Raw genomic sequence first — 16,167 nt, 5'->3', positions numbered from 1 at the left:
GCAAACCTGTAAAACTAGACGATTACACAGGACAAAATCCAGGTGACCTGGGTGTGATCAATGAAAGGAATAATTGACAATCTGGACTTTTATTACATTTTTAAAAATTCTGCTCTGTAAGAGATACTGTCAAGAAAATGAAAAGACATGTCTCTGGGAGAAAATATTTGTGAAACACATGACGAAGGACAAAATACACAAAGAACTTAAAATTCAATAATAAATAAATGAACAACCTGATTGAAAAATGGACAAAATATTAGGACAGACACCTCACCAAAGAATACATCCAGATGGAAATAAACATGGGAAAATATTTACCCACATTAGCTCTGTTAGGGAAATGCAACGAGGAATCATTACATACCCATGAGAAATGGCAAAATCAAAACACCAGCACCACCAAATGCTGACAAGGATATGGAGCACCAGGAGCTCTCATTCAGTGTTGGCAAGAATGCAGAATGAGGCAGCCACTTTAGAAGACATTGTTGATAGTTTCTTACAAAGCTAAATGTATTGTTAATATGGGATCTAGCAGTTGCCATCTTTGGCATTTGCATGTAAGAGTTAAAAACTTACATCCATAGAAGACGTGCATACAGCAGGCTGGAGGTGTGTTCAGCTGTAGAACACTTGCCTGGTATGTATGAGGCCTTGGGATTTATCCCTAGCACCAAAGCAAAACAACAACAAAACGAAAACAAAAACAAAACTTTGCACACAAACACTTACAGCATCTTTAACCATTATTGCCCAGACTTGGAAGGAAGAACGATGTCCCTCAGTGGATCTAAGCAAACTGTGGTGCATCCAGACAATGGACTATGGTGTAGCACCCAGAAGAAGTGAGATGCCATGCCAAAAAGACTTAGAAGAACCTAAATGCATATTATTAAGTGAAAGAAGCTGATTGCAAAGGCTACATACTGTGTGATGATTCCAACCCTGTGACCTGGAAAAGGCAAAGCTACAGAGACAGTGAAGAGATCAGTGTTGCTAGAGTGTAGGAGGGAGAGAGGAATGAATGGCAGAGCACAGTGGATTTTTAGGGAAGCAAAACTGTTCTGTATGCTACTGTAATACTAGATAACGCTGTTATATATTTGTCAAAACCCATAAGATAGCCAACATCAAGAATGCACCCTAGTGTGAACAAGGACGTTGGGTGGTAATGAGAGTCAGTGCAAGTATATTGATCATAACAAATGTAGCACAACAGAGCAGGATTTTGTTCTTTCTTTGGTGTGGTTCTGGAAACTGAACCTTAGGGCCTTGCATATATTAAGCAAGTGCTGTACCACTGGGCTACACCGCCAGGCCTGTGGTGTAGGATTTTGATAGTAGAAGTTGTTGTCTATATGTGGGGACAAGAAGTATATGAGAAATGCCTGCACTTTCCTCTCAATTGTGTTATGGACGTAAAAAATAATTTTTTTGTGGTGCAGGCTTGAATCCAGGGCCTTGCACACGCTAGGAAATACCTCCTCCACTTGAGCTACTCTCTCAGCCCTTTTATTTTTAGTTTTGTTTTTGAGACAGGGTATTGTTACTACCTTTTCCTAGGCCAGTCTCAGACTCGCAACCCTACTGCTCCTACCTTCTGAATAGCTGGGATTACAGGCTATTATCCAGCTATTGCCATTGCCAGGTATGGAGGCATTTGCCTATAATCCCAGCACTCAAGAGCTTAACACCCAAGGCCAGCCTGGGGCTAAATAGTGACACCCTGTCTAAGAAAAAAAATTATCTTAAAATGTGCTGAATTATAAGCAAGAAACTGGCTTATTGCAACAAGAAACAACAGCAGCCATATTTGTTTTAAGAATGAGCATAAGATGTGAGGGGATCTGGTTGTGACAGCTGTCACTTCACAGATAACCAGGGTTGATCTGGCTGGCTGGGTGGGTGTGCCTTCCCTCTTCCACCACGTGTGTTCCTCCTGAAGCTGTGTGCTCTGTGGAAGAGCACAACCTTCCCTAACACAGGAGGACTGTTCCTAGGTAAAGGGTATAGGAGTGGCTGCACTCCCTGCTGGAACCTCCAAACAAGCTCTCAAGAATAAGCACAAATCTGTCTAAAATACTATAGATTAAAACATAACTGCAAAACACTTCCCTGGTTCCACTGAATTCCTTTCTAAAATGTAGTTCTAAATACTAGCCAGTTTTACTGAATTTCAGCTTTTGTATCTAAATAGTGGATGAATGTAAATGAATTTAAGAGTTAGCTACCTGCCTTGGCTTTCTTCCCCCCATTTGGTACAACTAAAAGTGGTAATAGGAAAGGTGTGAGTAGTTCACCCCCTAACAGAACACAGATGATGCCTTCTAGGTCCCCTTGGGCTATCAATAAAATTCACATATGCACACACACACACACACACACACACACACACACATACACACACACACAGGAAAACAAGCAATAGCCTTGCACGTTCAGAGTTTCTTTAAACTCTAATGTTTTTAATTTAAGCAGTGGAGTGACAGAACCAGAGATCCAGTGGTAGAATAGAGCACCACATCTCTGAGATGGCTGACTACCTTTCATTTTTTGAAAATTGTAGACCTCACGGAGGCCTTACCCTTTCTACTGTTTTACGGAAAGTTGAAAATGTTTATTTTGGTGTGTAATATATTCCATTGAGGGTTGAACTTAAAGCTTTCATAGTACATTGAAAATAGTTTCATCTCTTGACACTAGACCAGATTCTACCAGTGTTATTTTGTGGTATAATTAATTACAGAGTTTAGTTTTTGTAACATAAGTAGCTGTCAGTGATTATAGGCTGACATTTTAAAGAAGTGCATTTCTGAAGCATTTCATTAAGAAATTGATGCAGCTTTATATCCAATTAGATTTTATACTATGCTGGCAGGTTCATGATGTATTCTTAGCCACAGAGAAATTCTGCGAAGACATACTCAAGTGCAACACACCCTAATGGTCCTATAAAGACATATACCTACTTTGACATCTGAATTGTTCTAATTTCTGAGGTGCACAGATCTATATCCAGGCGATACAGGCAGTGCATATATCTCCTGGGCATTTTTAGTAGGGTAATTATAACACATAATGTGACAATCAGAAAATATCATGGCACTATAGTTTAGTCAGCAATTCAGAAATGTATTAATTATTCAACAAATATTTAGTAAATATATTTGTCACAAACTCTGCCTCAAAGTGCTTAAAATCTAAGTGAAAAAAATAAAACAAAACAGAAAAGTGGACATAAAACTAGGGGATACTAGAGTTAGCCTGTATTAATGTCTGAGAGCTGATTGCTAAGATTTTAGGAATTTGGCATGCCTGTTGTTAAAAACTGTCAATAATAAGATTAAATTGTATACTTTCATGTTTCAATTATATTAAAAACAACAAGGGAAAACTAGATAGCTGCATGCTGAAAACAGAAACTAGATCCATGTCTTTCACCCTATACAGGTATCAACTCAAAGTGGATTAAGGACTATAAGACCTAAAATTTTGAAGCTAGTGCAGGAAACAGCAGGGAATACATTGGAATTAATAGGCATGGGTAATGACTTCCTCACTAGAACTCAAATGGCTCAGCAACTAAGAGAAAGGACTGATAAGTGAAACTACATGAAATTAAAAAGCTTCTGCACAACAAAAGAAATGATTTGGAGAGGCTGCCCACAGAATGGTAGAAAATCTTTGCTAGCTATTCATCTCCCTATATATTCTGAATCTATAGGGAGCTCAAAAAACAAAACTCCCAAAAAATTAATGACCCAATGAAGAAATGTGTGAAATGAACTGAACAGAGCTTTTTCAAAAGAAGTAGTCCAAGTGGCTAAAAAACTTAAGAAATGCTCAGCATCCCTGGCCATACAGGAAATGCAAATCAGATTCCACCTCACTCCTGTTAGAATGGCTGCTACCATCAAGAACACAACAATAATAAATGTTGGCAAGGACACTGCTGGTGGGAATGTAAGCTAGTGCAATATGAACAATATGAAGGCTTCTTAAAAAACTAAACAGATCTGCCATGTGATCCAGCAACACCACTTCTAGTGATATACCTGAAGGAATGTAAGTCAGTTACAATAAAGGCACCCGCACACCCATGTTTATTGCAGTGCTATTCACAAAAGCCAAGCTATGGACACAGCCAAGATGCCCCACTACTGATGGATGGATTAAGAAAATGTGGTATTTATATACAATGGAATTTTATTTAGCCACAAAGAAGAATGAAATTTTGTCATCTGTAGGTAAATGGATGAACTGGAGACATCATTTTAAGTGAAGTTAGGCAGGTTTAGAAGGTCAGAAGTCACATGTTTTCTCTCATATGTAGAATGTAAACAAAATACAAGTACAGCAATATTATGAAAAACAGGCCACGCTAAAGGGAGGTCACATACGAGAGGGAAGGTAAAAGAAGGGAGTTAAGAAGGAGAACATGGTTGATGTACTCTATACAAGAATGAATATAGAATTTTTAAAACTGTTGAAATCATCGTAAGAAGGGGACCAGGGTAGAAAGAAGAAAATAGAGGATATGAATGAATTTGGGTTATAATACATATATACATGGAAATGTCATGAGGAAACTCCTGTGTAGCTATCTTAGTGAACAAAAACGTATTTTTTTTCTTTTACAAAATTGGAGAACAGAAGGGTGGAACAAGTCCTGCCTGGTGGGGCAGGGTTGGTGCTAGTGGAAGTGGGGAAGAGGTGGGGAGGATATATTTGATATATTCCTAGAACTTTTGTAAATGCCATAATGTACCTCCAGCACAACAATAAAAATGGACAATAAAATCTCAAACTATTGTTTCCCATTTGCGTTGCTATAATTTAATATTATTTTCTTGAGGTTTTTAAATTTCTAGAGCATATAAATACTATACAATGATACAGCTATATATCTTTTTCCCAACCCCATGTTCAAAGATGTCACATTGGTAGTTTGAAATTGGTTACAGTAAGAATAAACATTCCATGGAAAACAGCAGACAGAAGGAAGCAATGACCCTCTCCCCTTCTTGGCCCCAGCTGCATATTAAACATTGACCATGACATCGTTGTACAGGATAAAAGTTAACCATGCAAAGTAGTGTGTTGAAAGTCAGTGAGATAGTTTAGGATTATAAGCAGAGCTAGGAAAGGGAGTGTATGTGGTATAGGGCTCTGGCAAGCCCAAAGAGATAAGTCTTACAGAGAAGACTAAAAAAATATTTTTTATTTCTTTTATTCATATGTGCATACAATGTTTGGGTCATTTCTCCCCCCTTCTCCCGCCCCCTCCCTTTCCCCTGCCCCTCCCTTTCCTTATGTCCCCTCCCTCTCCCCCCCTACACCCTCGCTACCAGGCAGAAACTATTTTGCCCTTATCTCTAATTTTGTTGAAGAGAGAGTATAAGCAATAATAGGAAGGAATAAGGGTTTTTGCTGGTTGAGATAAGGATAGCTATACAGGGAGTTGACTTGCATTGCTTTCCTGTACATATGTGTTACATTCTAAATTAATTCTTCTGCAACTAACCTTCTCTCTAGTTCCTGGCCCCTTCTCCTATTGGCCTCTGTCGCTTTAAAGTTTCTGCATTAGTTTCTCTGCATTGAGAGCATCAAATGCTATCTTGTTTTTTGGGTGTCTTACCTATCCTCATACCTCCCTTGTGTGCTCTCTCTTTTATCATGTGATCAAAGTCCAGTCCCCTTGTTGTGTTTACCCTTGATCTAAAGTCTGCATATAAGGGAGAACATACGAGTTTTGATCTTCTGGGCCTGGCTAACCTCGCTCAGAATGATGTTCCCCAGTTCCATCCATTTACTTGTGAATGATAAGATTTCATTCTTCTTCATGGCTGCATAAAATTCCATTGTGTATAAATACCACATTTTCTTAATCCATTCGTCAGTAGTGGGGCATCTTAGCTGTTTCCATAACTTGGCTATTGTGAATAGTGCTGCAATAAACATGGGTGTGCAAGTGCCTCTGGAGTAACCTGTGTCACATTCTTTTGGGTATGTCTGTAAGAGTGGTATTGCTGGATCATACAGTAAATGTATGTTTAGATTTTTAAGAAGCCTCCAAATTTTTTTGCAGAGTGGTTGTACTAGTTTGCATACCCACCAGCAGTGCATAAGGGTTCCTTTTTCCCCGCATCCTCGCCAACACCTGTTGTTAGTGGTGTTGCTAATGATGGCTGTTATAGCAAGGGTGAGGTGGAATCTTAGTGTGGTTTTAATTTGCATTTCCTTTATGGCTAGAGATGGTGAGCATTTTTCATGTGTTTTTTGGCCATTTGAATTTCTTCTTTTGAGAAAGTTCTATTTAGTTCACTTGTCCATTTCTTTATTGGTTCATTAATTTTGGGAGAATTTAGTTTTTTGAGTTCCCTATATACTCTGGTTATCAGTCCTTTGATGTGTAGCTGGCAAATATTTTCTCCCACTCTGTGGGTGGTCTCTTCAGTTCGAGACCATTTCTTTTGTTGAGCAGAAGCTTTTTAGTTTTATGAAGTCCCATTTATCTATGCTATCTCTTAGTTGCTGAGCTGCTGGGATTCCATTGAGAAAGTCCTTGCCTATACCTATTAGTTCCAAAGTATTTTGTACTCTTTCCTGTACCAACTTTAGAGTTTGGGGTCTGATATTAAGATCCTTGATCCATTTTGAGTTAATATTGGTATAGGGTGATAAACATGGATCTAGTTTCAGGTTTTTGCAGACTGCTAACCAGTTTTCCCAGCAGTTTTTGTTGAAGAAGCTGTCTTTTCTCTGTTGGAGAAGACTAAAAATTAAACTTGGTAGTGATTTCATGAACAAGAAAAGTTACAATAGTCACAATAAACACATCACACCTGCATTTAGAGAGACAGAATGGTTTAATTTCTTCCTTCTTAAAGAATGTCTTTACATGATTGGTCTAGATCATGTGTAGATCTATTGAATCTACACGATTCAATAGAAATCAAGAGATTATCTGAACAGTGTTGACAGCTCTCTGCCTCCTGTCACCTAGAACCTGAGAAATTTCAGGATCCTTCTTTCTGACTCTGTGCTTTACTTTGTCAATCTTGAAGGCTCTAAGTCTCACCACACCTCCTCATTGAGTTCCTGAGGCCTCTGATACTTTTATCTTGCCATTATATTGCATTTTTCAGTTTTTCTCCTTGACTGTCTTTCCTTCCCACCCATCTGACCCTAAGTCAGTTATCTGGGCTCATATCTCTCTAGCATTCTCCTTTGCCTTACACCCCTGCCTGCCCACTGCATCCATCAACCAAATCCTAACCCTTCCACCCCTTTTCTCATCCTTGGATCTACTTCCTCTCCCATTCTCTTCAGTGCCTAGCCCAATGGTCCACTGTCCACTGATACACTATCTTTCTACATATGCAAAACCTGAAGACTGGAGGGGGCGTTCTTCAACATACTCTACTTTTCATAAGTGTCTATGTCCACACCTACTTTACTTCTTTTCTTTTTGTCTTAGAGCATTAAACCTGCATTGGTGGGCTCAATACCTTCTCTAAGGTCTTGTTCTCCCTGTTGTTCCTACTCTGCTTATTTTTAACCTATCAATCAACTGTCAATCACTAATGCCTGAGTCTCTTCAGATATGAGTAACCTTTCCCTTAGTCTGCAATTTCCTTGTCATTGTATTGTATCTTCTCTTCCTCTTCTAGCTTTTGGAAAGGGAACTCTGCATTCATTGCCTTTTCCTGCTGTACTCCTCTGTAATGTGGCCCCCACCGTGCAACTCTGTGGCATCAGACAGCCCTGGGGCATTCAGTATCACCCGTATCACCCATCTTCCTCAGGCAGAAGTTTCTGGAAAGCCGATTTTCTCCTAGATGTTCAGAACTATTTGTTCTCTTTTTTGGTTTTTAATATGGAACTCTCCATGAGTTTGTGTGTCATTCTTGCGCAAGGGCCATGCTAATCTATGTGTTGTTCTAATTTTAGTATATGTGCTGCTGATGTGAGTATTACTCTTTGTACTTTTTCTTTGTGATTCTTCTTTTTATGCTTGCCCTGGCTAATGTCATTTTCTAGAGTCCTATTATTAGTAACTTTTTATCTCATTTTCTTGCTGTTCTTGGGTGATGTTCATCTTCTCCCACACATGGATAACATGTACTGGTGAAACCCAAACTGAATTTTGGTTACAAGTATATCTGCTCACCATCTTCACCTGGATATTCCATAGCCCCTCAAACTCCAATGATGATATTTTAACTTAACTTCTATCACCCCTAAATATATACCAACTATAGCATATTGCATTTTGCTTGGCTATACCATGATCCATTCATCAGCCCAGTTGGAAACTTGGCATGACTGTTTCCTCTTCCTCAACTCTCCCAAACCATCATTCATGAAACTTTGTAGATTGCCTCATAAACACTCATTGAATCAGTCTTCCTTATCTTTCTCCTTCACACTCTCCAGGCTCATATATCAAACTGGTCTCCTGCCTCCATTTTATCCCTGTCAAAATATTGGCCATTTATCTTCCCACATGTTCTTCTGAAGATGACATCCAGTCATCTCAATACCTCCACTTTTTTCCAGCCCCTACACAGAGCACATTTGTGGCCTGGCCCCTGTGGAACCCTCTGCACTCTACCTTGAACTTGTTGCTGTAACTCTGAACTTCTTGCTGCTTTCCAGATGCCTCATGCTGGAATGTTGTACACATTTGAGGCCTGATACCTCCTCCCTACTCTCCTCTCTTCCTGTCCTCAAAACTTCATGATCCATTAAGGATCAGGTAGTACCTACTCCAGGGACTTGTTCTGACTGTGCTAGATACTCCTTTCATATCCCAATTTTTGTATTTATTACATTTTAATTAATCTTAATGTGTATCTTTACAAAAAAGTAACATTTTTATGATTTTATCTAACAGTTTCTTTCTGATTTGCTTCATAATTTTAGCAAGATTACATAGATGACTTCTGAAGAAACTCTAGAGTAGGAATCCAAATATATGTTGTTCACAAATTCTCAAGATGAGTCATTATGTTTGGTGCTTAGAGTTGAAGATGAATCAGACTAGATCCTTGATCTTGTACCTGATAAGTGAGAAAATAGTAAATGATTTGCACAGAGGGAGATAAGCGTGACAGTGTAGGTATAAGAGAGGGGATGGGGAGGAGAAGAGAGTACAAGAGGATCTTAAGGTTGGACTATGGGGGGAGCCTGGGAAAAGCTTCCTGAAGGAGTTTTCAGGAGAGTTATCCAGGCAAAGCAACAGAGTGCATGTAGGATGGATAAATGGACATTAAAGAAATGGTATTTGCAAAGTATGAAAATGGAAAAGGAGATGGTAAGTTCTAGAAGTTGCAAGTGGTTGACTATGATTGGAACACTGAGAGGAGAAAAGTTGGAAAGATGAGGCTAGACAAGCCAAGATGAAAGGATCTGATACGTTGCTAGAGATGGAATTTTAACCCAAAGCATAGAGGAAGCCATTGACCTCTTGAAGCAGGAGAGTGATAAACTATGTGGTGTGTGTGTGTGTGTTTTGACACATCACCTTTGCAGCAAATTAGAGAATGGTTTAGGGAAAGGTGAGTGGAAGAGAGGAAGACCAAGTGAGGAAGATACGGAAGTACTTTAGAAGAGAAATGATGAGGATTTGAACTTAGCTGTGGAAGTAGGAATGGAGAGAGAATGGATTCTTATATAGTTTATAAGTTTTATTCTACACGATGTGAAGAATAAACGAAAGGGATGTGTTTCATTGTTTAACAGTATTGACTGTGTGCCTATGATAGACCCAAATCTATCCCAAGTCGTGATTCACACGCCAGGGTAAGAGACTAACTCTGCCCTCAGGAGCTCATGCTGGAGTGGGAGAGAAAATAAGCAAATAAGCATCTGAGTTTAGGTGACTGTGTGGTGGAAGTAAAGCAGTGCTAGGGGATGGAGCCTGATGGGAGGCATTGCTTCTGACAGGACAGTCAGGAGAGATCTCCCTGAGGAGATTTCAGAAGGTGAAGCCTGACACGTGGATTTTTACCCAGAGGAAGAATGTTTGCAAGTAGGCGACTGCCAGGCTTCTCTTGGGAGGAGCGTTTACTAAGACAGAATATGAGTGAAGGGATGAATTTTGGGGAGAGAACATGAACTCTAATGTCATCTCTGCCCCTTATGTATTGGCCATGTGGTCTTGGGTGTGATTTGAATGAACTTCAATAACCTCATTTATGAGGTTGTTTTCTGAGGTTATTTTATCTCACAGGATTTTGGGGTGTTCAAATCAGTTGAGATGGAAAATGGTGCTTTGAAAACTACAAAATGATGTTACAATCAAAGGCATTATTGTTTGCTTTTACTTGCTTATGCTCTTTCATGACAAATGGATATTTTGGGGCTGGTGAGTGGCTCAAGTGGTAGAACACCTGCCTAGCAAGTATGAGGCCCTGAGTTCAAACCCTAGTACCACCAAAAAAAGTTTTGTTTTTTTTTTTAAATGGACATTTTGATTAGATTTGCTTTTTTAAGGAAGGTCTTGCTATATAGCCTAGGCTGGCCTCAAACTCAGGATCCTCCTGCCTCTGCCTCTCGAGTGCTGAGGTTACAGGCATGTGCCACCTTGCCAGCATGGAGAATGGAGTTTACACAGACTTCTATCTTCACATGTTGTCAAAATCCATGGTGATAATAAATGCTTCAACACTGGAAGAAAGGAAATAGCTAGAGTTTCCTTTGGGAACAAATCATGATGGCTCCAACCTTTCCTTTTTGCAGGTGTGAGGAGCTAATGGTCAATGGAGCCGTGATTTTCTGTGTTTAGTTTTAAACGAGGTAGAAGCCTTTTTGTAAAATCACACTTAGATTGTATATCTTTCTCTCAGGGAAAAATATGGCCCTAAAACTATCACGAAGCTAGACAAGTCTAACATTATTTTGTGTGGAGCTAGACTCAAGAGCAGAATTGAGTCACTCACACTCCTGCAGTCTCCTTTTTCTTACTTTATTCCTTTCTATTCTTGTATTGTTACACACATGCACACACCAGTTCTATTGGGCTTAGTGCATCTTTTTGCTGACATGTTTCCTAAAACCGTATGTGTGAATGCATTTTTAATTTAGGTAATGGTGTTGTAGGAAATTTGCATTCCTACCATCCATAGTGTTCCATCAATTTGGTACTTAGTCATTGGAAACACTTAGGTTATCAGGAAGATTTAATTTTCTAACTAGTCAGAACATTCTGGTCTTTGCTCAAGGGCATCTGTTTTTTTTTTTTTTAAATAGTCGAATGGTCTTTGAGACCAATTCTGGGCTTCCTAGTATTTACCTGATCTCTTAGAATTAGGTTAGTGATACAATCAGCTGAGAGTCAGGAGACTGAGATAAAAACACTCTGACAAATCAGCAAACAGAGATCATTGACTGGTTGAGTCAGATGCACTGAGCACTTCAGCTCCTTCCTTTCTGGGTCTCTCTCCTGCTAAATCTAGAAGGTGAAGAGCTTCCTCAAGTGACACAGCACAATGGCATTCTGAACAGCCTTGGAGAACCATCTCAAGTGTGAATGTTGGCGTCCTCCATTCCTAGATGTGACATGTTCCTGCTGCTGCAATTTCCTGTAATGAGTCCTAGGCTGAGCCAGATGAAATTATGTTCACACAAATACAGAATTGGCCAGCTGTTGATAAGAGCCAGCAAAGCTCCCAAAAGGCAGGAAAAAGCCTCCTCTCAAAACATTTCCATTTCAGGAGTGATTACCATCCTGCTTATAATTCGGAAATTTCACAATTGTTTTGTGCCAGGAAGAAAATGAGCATCTGCAATTAATTATGCCACCTAGAGCACATCCACACGTAATCAAACCTCTAGCTCCTGAGAGCCTTACAGTTTCCCACAGATGAGAACTAACTACTCTGCGTTCTTTTTTTATTAGTTACCCAACACAGAGCAGGTGATTGTCTTGGAAAGATGATGGTGTCCTTCCTAGGGCTGCTGTGGAGTACTCAGAGCTGTTTTCTGTCCCTGAAGTCACTAGCTCTGGGACCACTGAGCTGTCCTGAGCCTTAGTTTTACCATCTGTGAATGGGAATTAATATAGCTACCTCTTAGTCCTATAAAAGTTACTTAAGTTAACTCATGTAAAGTGCCTGGTTTACTGCCTGGCCCAGGTAGTTCAATAAATGTTGGTTTCTTTTTCTTATTTGCCTAAGAACTAAGAAGCATACTAAAAGCATTTAAAGAATAATTCATCGGGGGGAGAGGAAGGGGGCGGAATGGGTGGTAAGGGAGGGGGTGGGGGCAGGGGGGGAGAAATGACCCAAGCCTTGTATGCACATATAAAAATAAAAAAATATTAAAAAAAAAAAAGAATAATTCATGTACTGAGGATGTAGGGTGGAGCTACTACAGGCCTGACTAGTTTGTGCTTTGTGTACCTCAAGTAGGGATTGGAAGACAATGGCCTGGCAAAGCATGGTGGTGCTCGCCTGTATTCCCAGCACCTGGGAAGGTGAGGCAGGAAGATTGCAAGTTTGAGACTAGCCTGAGCTACATAGTGAGACTCTGTCTTGGTGGGGGGAGAGGGAAAAGAAAACAATGGGTGTGGGGTGATAAGGGATAAATCCAATTGGCCACCAGTTTTTATAATATCAACAAACTAAAAATAGTTTTTACACTTTTATTAATTTTTTCTGGTACTGGCATTTGAACTCAAATCTTGACCTTGCTATGCAAGTGTTCTACCACTTGAGCCATGGCCTCAATCCTTTTTGCTTCAACTATTTTTCAGATGGGGTCTTGGGCTCTTTGCCCAGGCTTCCTCAAACCATGATCCTCCTACATATTCCTCCCATGTAGCTGGAATTACAGAAATGAAGCACCATACCTGGCTTATTGTTGCGATAGGGTCTTAGTAACTTTTTGCCCATGCTGGCCTTGAACCATGATCCTCTTGATCTATGCCTCCAGGGTATAGGGATTGTTTACCTTGTATAGTTGGGATTATTGGCATCAGCCACTGTACACGCTAGTTTTTATACTTTTTTGTGTGTGGAACTATGGTTTGAACTCAGAGCAATTGCCCTACCACTTGAGCCATGCCAGCTGCCACAGGTTTTTATACTTTTAAATGGGCTAGTTAGCTTTCCAATATCACAATGAATATCTGAGAGAAATCACCTTAAAAATGAAGGTTTCTTTTACCTCACAATTATGGAGGTGTCAGTCCATGGCCAGTTGGCTCCATTGCTTTTGTGCCTGTGGTGGCACATTACAGGAGAACGTGGCTGACCAAACTCTTCATAGAATGGCAGCCAGGAATCAAGAGAGGAAGAGGAAGGCGCTGGGTGCCACTCACCTACAAGGGCCAGTGCTGATGCTAGAAAGCTTCCCACTAGTCATCACCTCTAAGGGTTCTGCTGGCTTCTAAGGGTGCCACGGCTAGGACTGAACCTTCACCACGTGCCTCTGAGGGCCGTTGGTGCAAGTCGTAGAACATGAGAACTCAGTGCTTCCTTAGAAGGTTGTCTGTGGACAGATGATTTACAGATGTGCCTGTTCAATGCAATCTATTTGTAAGTCAGAATTAGCTTTGTAAAGAAAAGCTTACGCCTTTCACATCTAATTTTTGTCTCCCAGGCCTGTCCGAGAGTTTGCCATGCCACGAGGAGCAAACACTTTTTGCTACTGTACAAAGGCGAATGTCATTGTCACTGGAGGTAGGAGGACAGTGCACGGTACAGAGAGGCTTTCTGCTTTGTAGACAGTGTTCTTGTATTTTATGACGAATAATATTTTGTGGAATTTAAAAATGTGTATAAAATCCAATCTGCCCTTTCCTTTCATCATGGCTTCAGGATTTCATGTGACACTTAAAAAAGCCTTCCTCAGCCCAAGAATATGTGAAAGAAACAAAATTCCTGCATTTTGTTATAATTTGCTTTATTGTTGTTTTCCGTTAGAGGTTTCTGAATGTGTGAGAGCATAAGTCCTAGATTCTGAAGGAGTCCTGGAGCTCCATAAGGACACAAGAATGACCCTTGTGTGCTTATGTGTATTTTGTTCTGGAGAGAAAGTAAAATTTTATTAAACTCTCAAAATGAGTCCATGACCAAAAGGACCCATAGTCAGTGTTTTAGAGTTGACAGAGAAGAGGATCAGGGACAGAACCTTGAATACAGCTTCTAAGGAGTGAATAAAGTGGAAGACAGGAAGCCTGCTCACCTGCTGGAGGAGGGGAAAAATTCTTATCCACAGCTTTAAAAACTTATTAATTATTGGTTTCCTAGCTCTCATGAAGACAATGAAACATGTAGCAATGTGACTGACAGGCAACTAATTCTTTTCACCATGTGTATTTTGTTGAATTGTCACAGCTATGGAGCATCTATTAGCAGAAAACGCAAATTCTCAGTAACCGAAAACACCTTTCCCCAGGACAATGGTCTTGTTCATTAGTGACTCAGCTCAGCACATCACTAATGTACAGTGTGTGCCACCCGGTGACTCAAATGTGCCATGAAAGCTGGGTGTGAAGTGTGCAGGACACTTGATGGGCTTGAAGAAGCAGAAGCTCCTGCCAGGAAACCCAACCCAACACTACACAACACAGGTACTTACCAAAAAAGAAAAAACAACTCTGAACATTTCCTGAGCACTACTTGCGGACCATCAAGAACTTTTTACAAAATAGCATATCTCTGATTATTTTAATTAATAATTAAAGAATTAAGCCAGGCTTGGTGGCTTGCCTGTAATCCTAGCTACTTGGGAGGCAGAGATCAGGAGGATGGAAGTTCAGGCTAGCCCAGGCTTAAGGGGAGACCTGATCCCCAAAACAACCAGTGCCAATCAAAGGGCTGGCAGAAAAGCTAAAAGTGGCAGAACCCTTGCTTAGCAAGCATGAGGCCCTGAATTCAACCCCCAAAACCACGAGAGAGAGGGGAGAGAGAGAGAGAGAGATCCTCATATGGGAAGTTTAGTGTATATAAACAATAATCTATCTCCAAGATAATTTGGGGCTTTGCATACAGTTTTTCCATGTTTTATTCAACAAATGCTTTTTATACAACTGCTGTGGATTAGACTGTATAAACCTTAGCTGCATCAGGATGTATTCCTAACCTTCAAGAATTCAAAATCTAGCGGTCCAAATAAGACAAATCCATGGAAAGATATAACACAAAGTAGTACAAATGAATCCTATAGGCACAGAGAACTGAGTATCCCTTGCCTTTTTGCTCATTCTGGTTTTAAAAAGCCACCATGCACAGAGCGTGACGATTCTGCTAACATCCATGGCATCCACAGAGCTGGACAAGTTGGTAGGAGACAGGAGAAGGCTGAGTGTTCTCCATGGTGCATGTGGGCGCAGCCCTTAGTTCAGGAGGCCTGGACAAGTGTCAGGTGGAAGCCTTACTCCTGTGATACACAGTTGTTGATTTTCTCCTGGGGATAGCCTCACCTCACCCTCCAGGAGGGACGGTGCCCATTTCAGGGGAGGTCCTGGCCAGCATTATCTCAAGCAAGCTGTGGGGCTGAGGCCCAGGTTCTGAACAATGCCAAGTAAAGTGACTGTGGCAGTGCTCCTGCAAAGCAGAGCATGCAGGATACTGCATGGTGAGTTGTCCCGTTGGAAGCAGGAAACGGGAACCTCAGATCTTCTCATTACATAAGAAAGGAAGCTTGCCTCCAGAGCACACCGTGACACCTCACAGCTGGAAGCACTGCAGTTCGTAATTTTACAGATGGGAAGCAGCCATGTCTTGAAAGCAATTTGCCTCCAGTCGTGGGAGTCAGTGGCAGATCTGAGGGTGAGTCCTTCTTTGCCCCCGACCTGTGCTCTTCCTGGACTATGGTGATCTGGAGCATTGGGATGCTAGGTCCCCTGCTTTCTTCTGTGAACTGGTCTGGCTCATTTCACCAAAAGTGATGTGCTGAGATGAAGTGACTAGCTAAGACCTTGCTAAAAGAAAGTGTGATCTAAATCCTGAGTGGCTTTATCTAAATCCTGGCTTAAGTAAAAAAAAGATAAAGAAAACTGATGAAAAATAACAAAGAAACAGGGAATTAACCCCTTGTAAACCATCATACATTATTATAACAAAGTCCTATCTTCAGATTTGATACTTTCTGTGAATATATACTTTCTTTCTATATATTTCATTTGTGCCCAATTGCTATCCTTGGATTATA

General features: G+C 40.5%; 1 protein-coding gene and 1 non-coding gene across 2 annotated transcripts in view; one reads left to right on the top strand and one right to left on the bottom strand.

Moving 5' to 3' along the window:
* Wdr64 (WD repeat domain 64) overlaps positions 1-16,167 on the top strand; it is a 131,758-nt gene that overhangs the window by 37,010 nt on the left and 78,581 nt on the right. The window contains exon 9 of the mRNA XM_020174737.2: positions 13,612-13,691. Coding sequence (XP_020030326.2) covers positions 13,612-13,691 — 80 coding nt within the window. The remainder of the gene's footprint in view (positions 1-13,611; positions 13,692-16,167) is intronic.
* Positions 7,877-7,980, bottom strand: LOC141414354 (U6 spliceosomal RNA). Its single transcript, XR_012439407.1, has one exon. It is a non-coding gene; the product is annotated as a U6 spliceosomal RNA (small nuclear RNA).

This window comes from Castor canadensis, chromosome 11 (genome assembly GCF_047511655.1).
Source record: "Castor canadensis chromosome 11, mCasCan1.hap1v2, whole genome shotgun sequence".
Lineage (NCBI taxonomy): Eukaryota > Metazoa > Chordata > Mammalia > Rodentia > Castoridae > Castor > Castor canadensis.
This window is presented reverse-complemented; position numbering and strand designations above follow the sequence as displayed.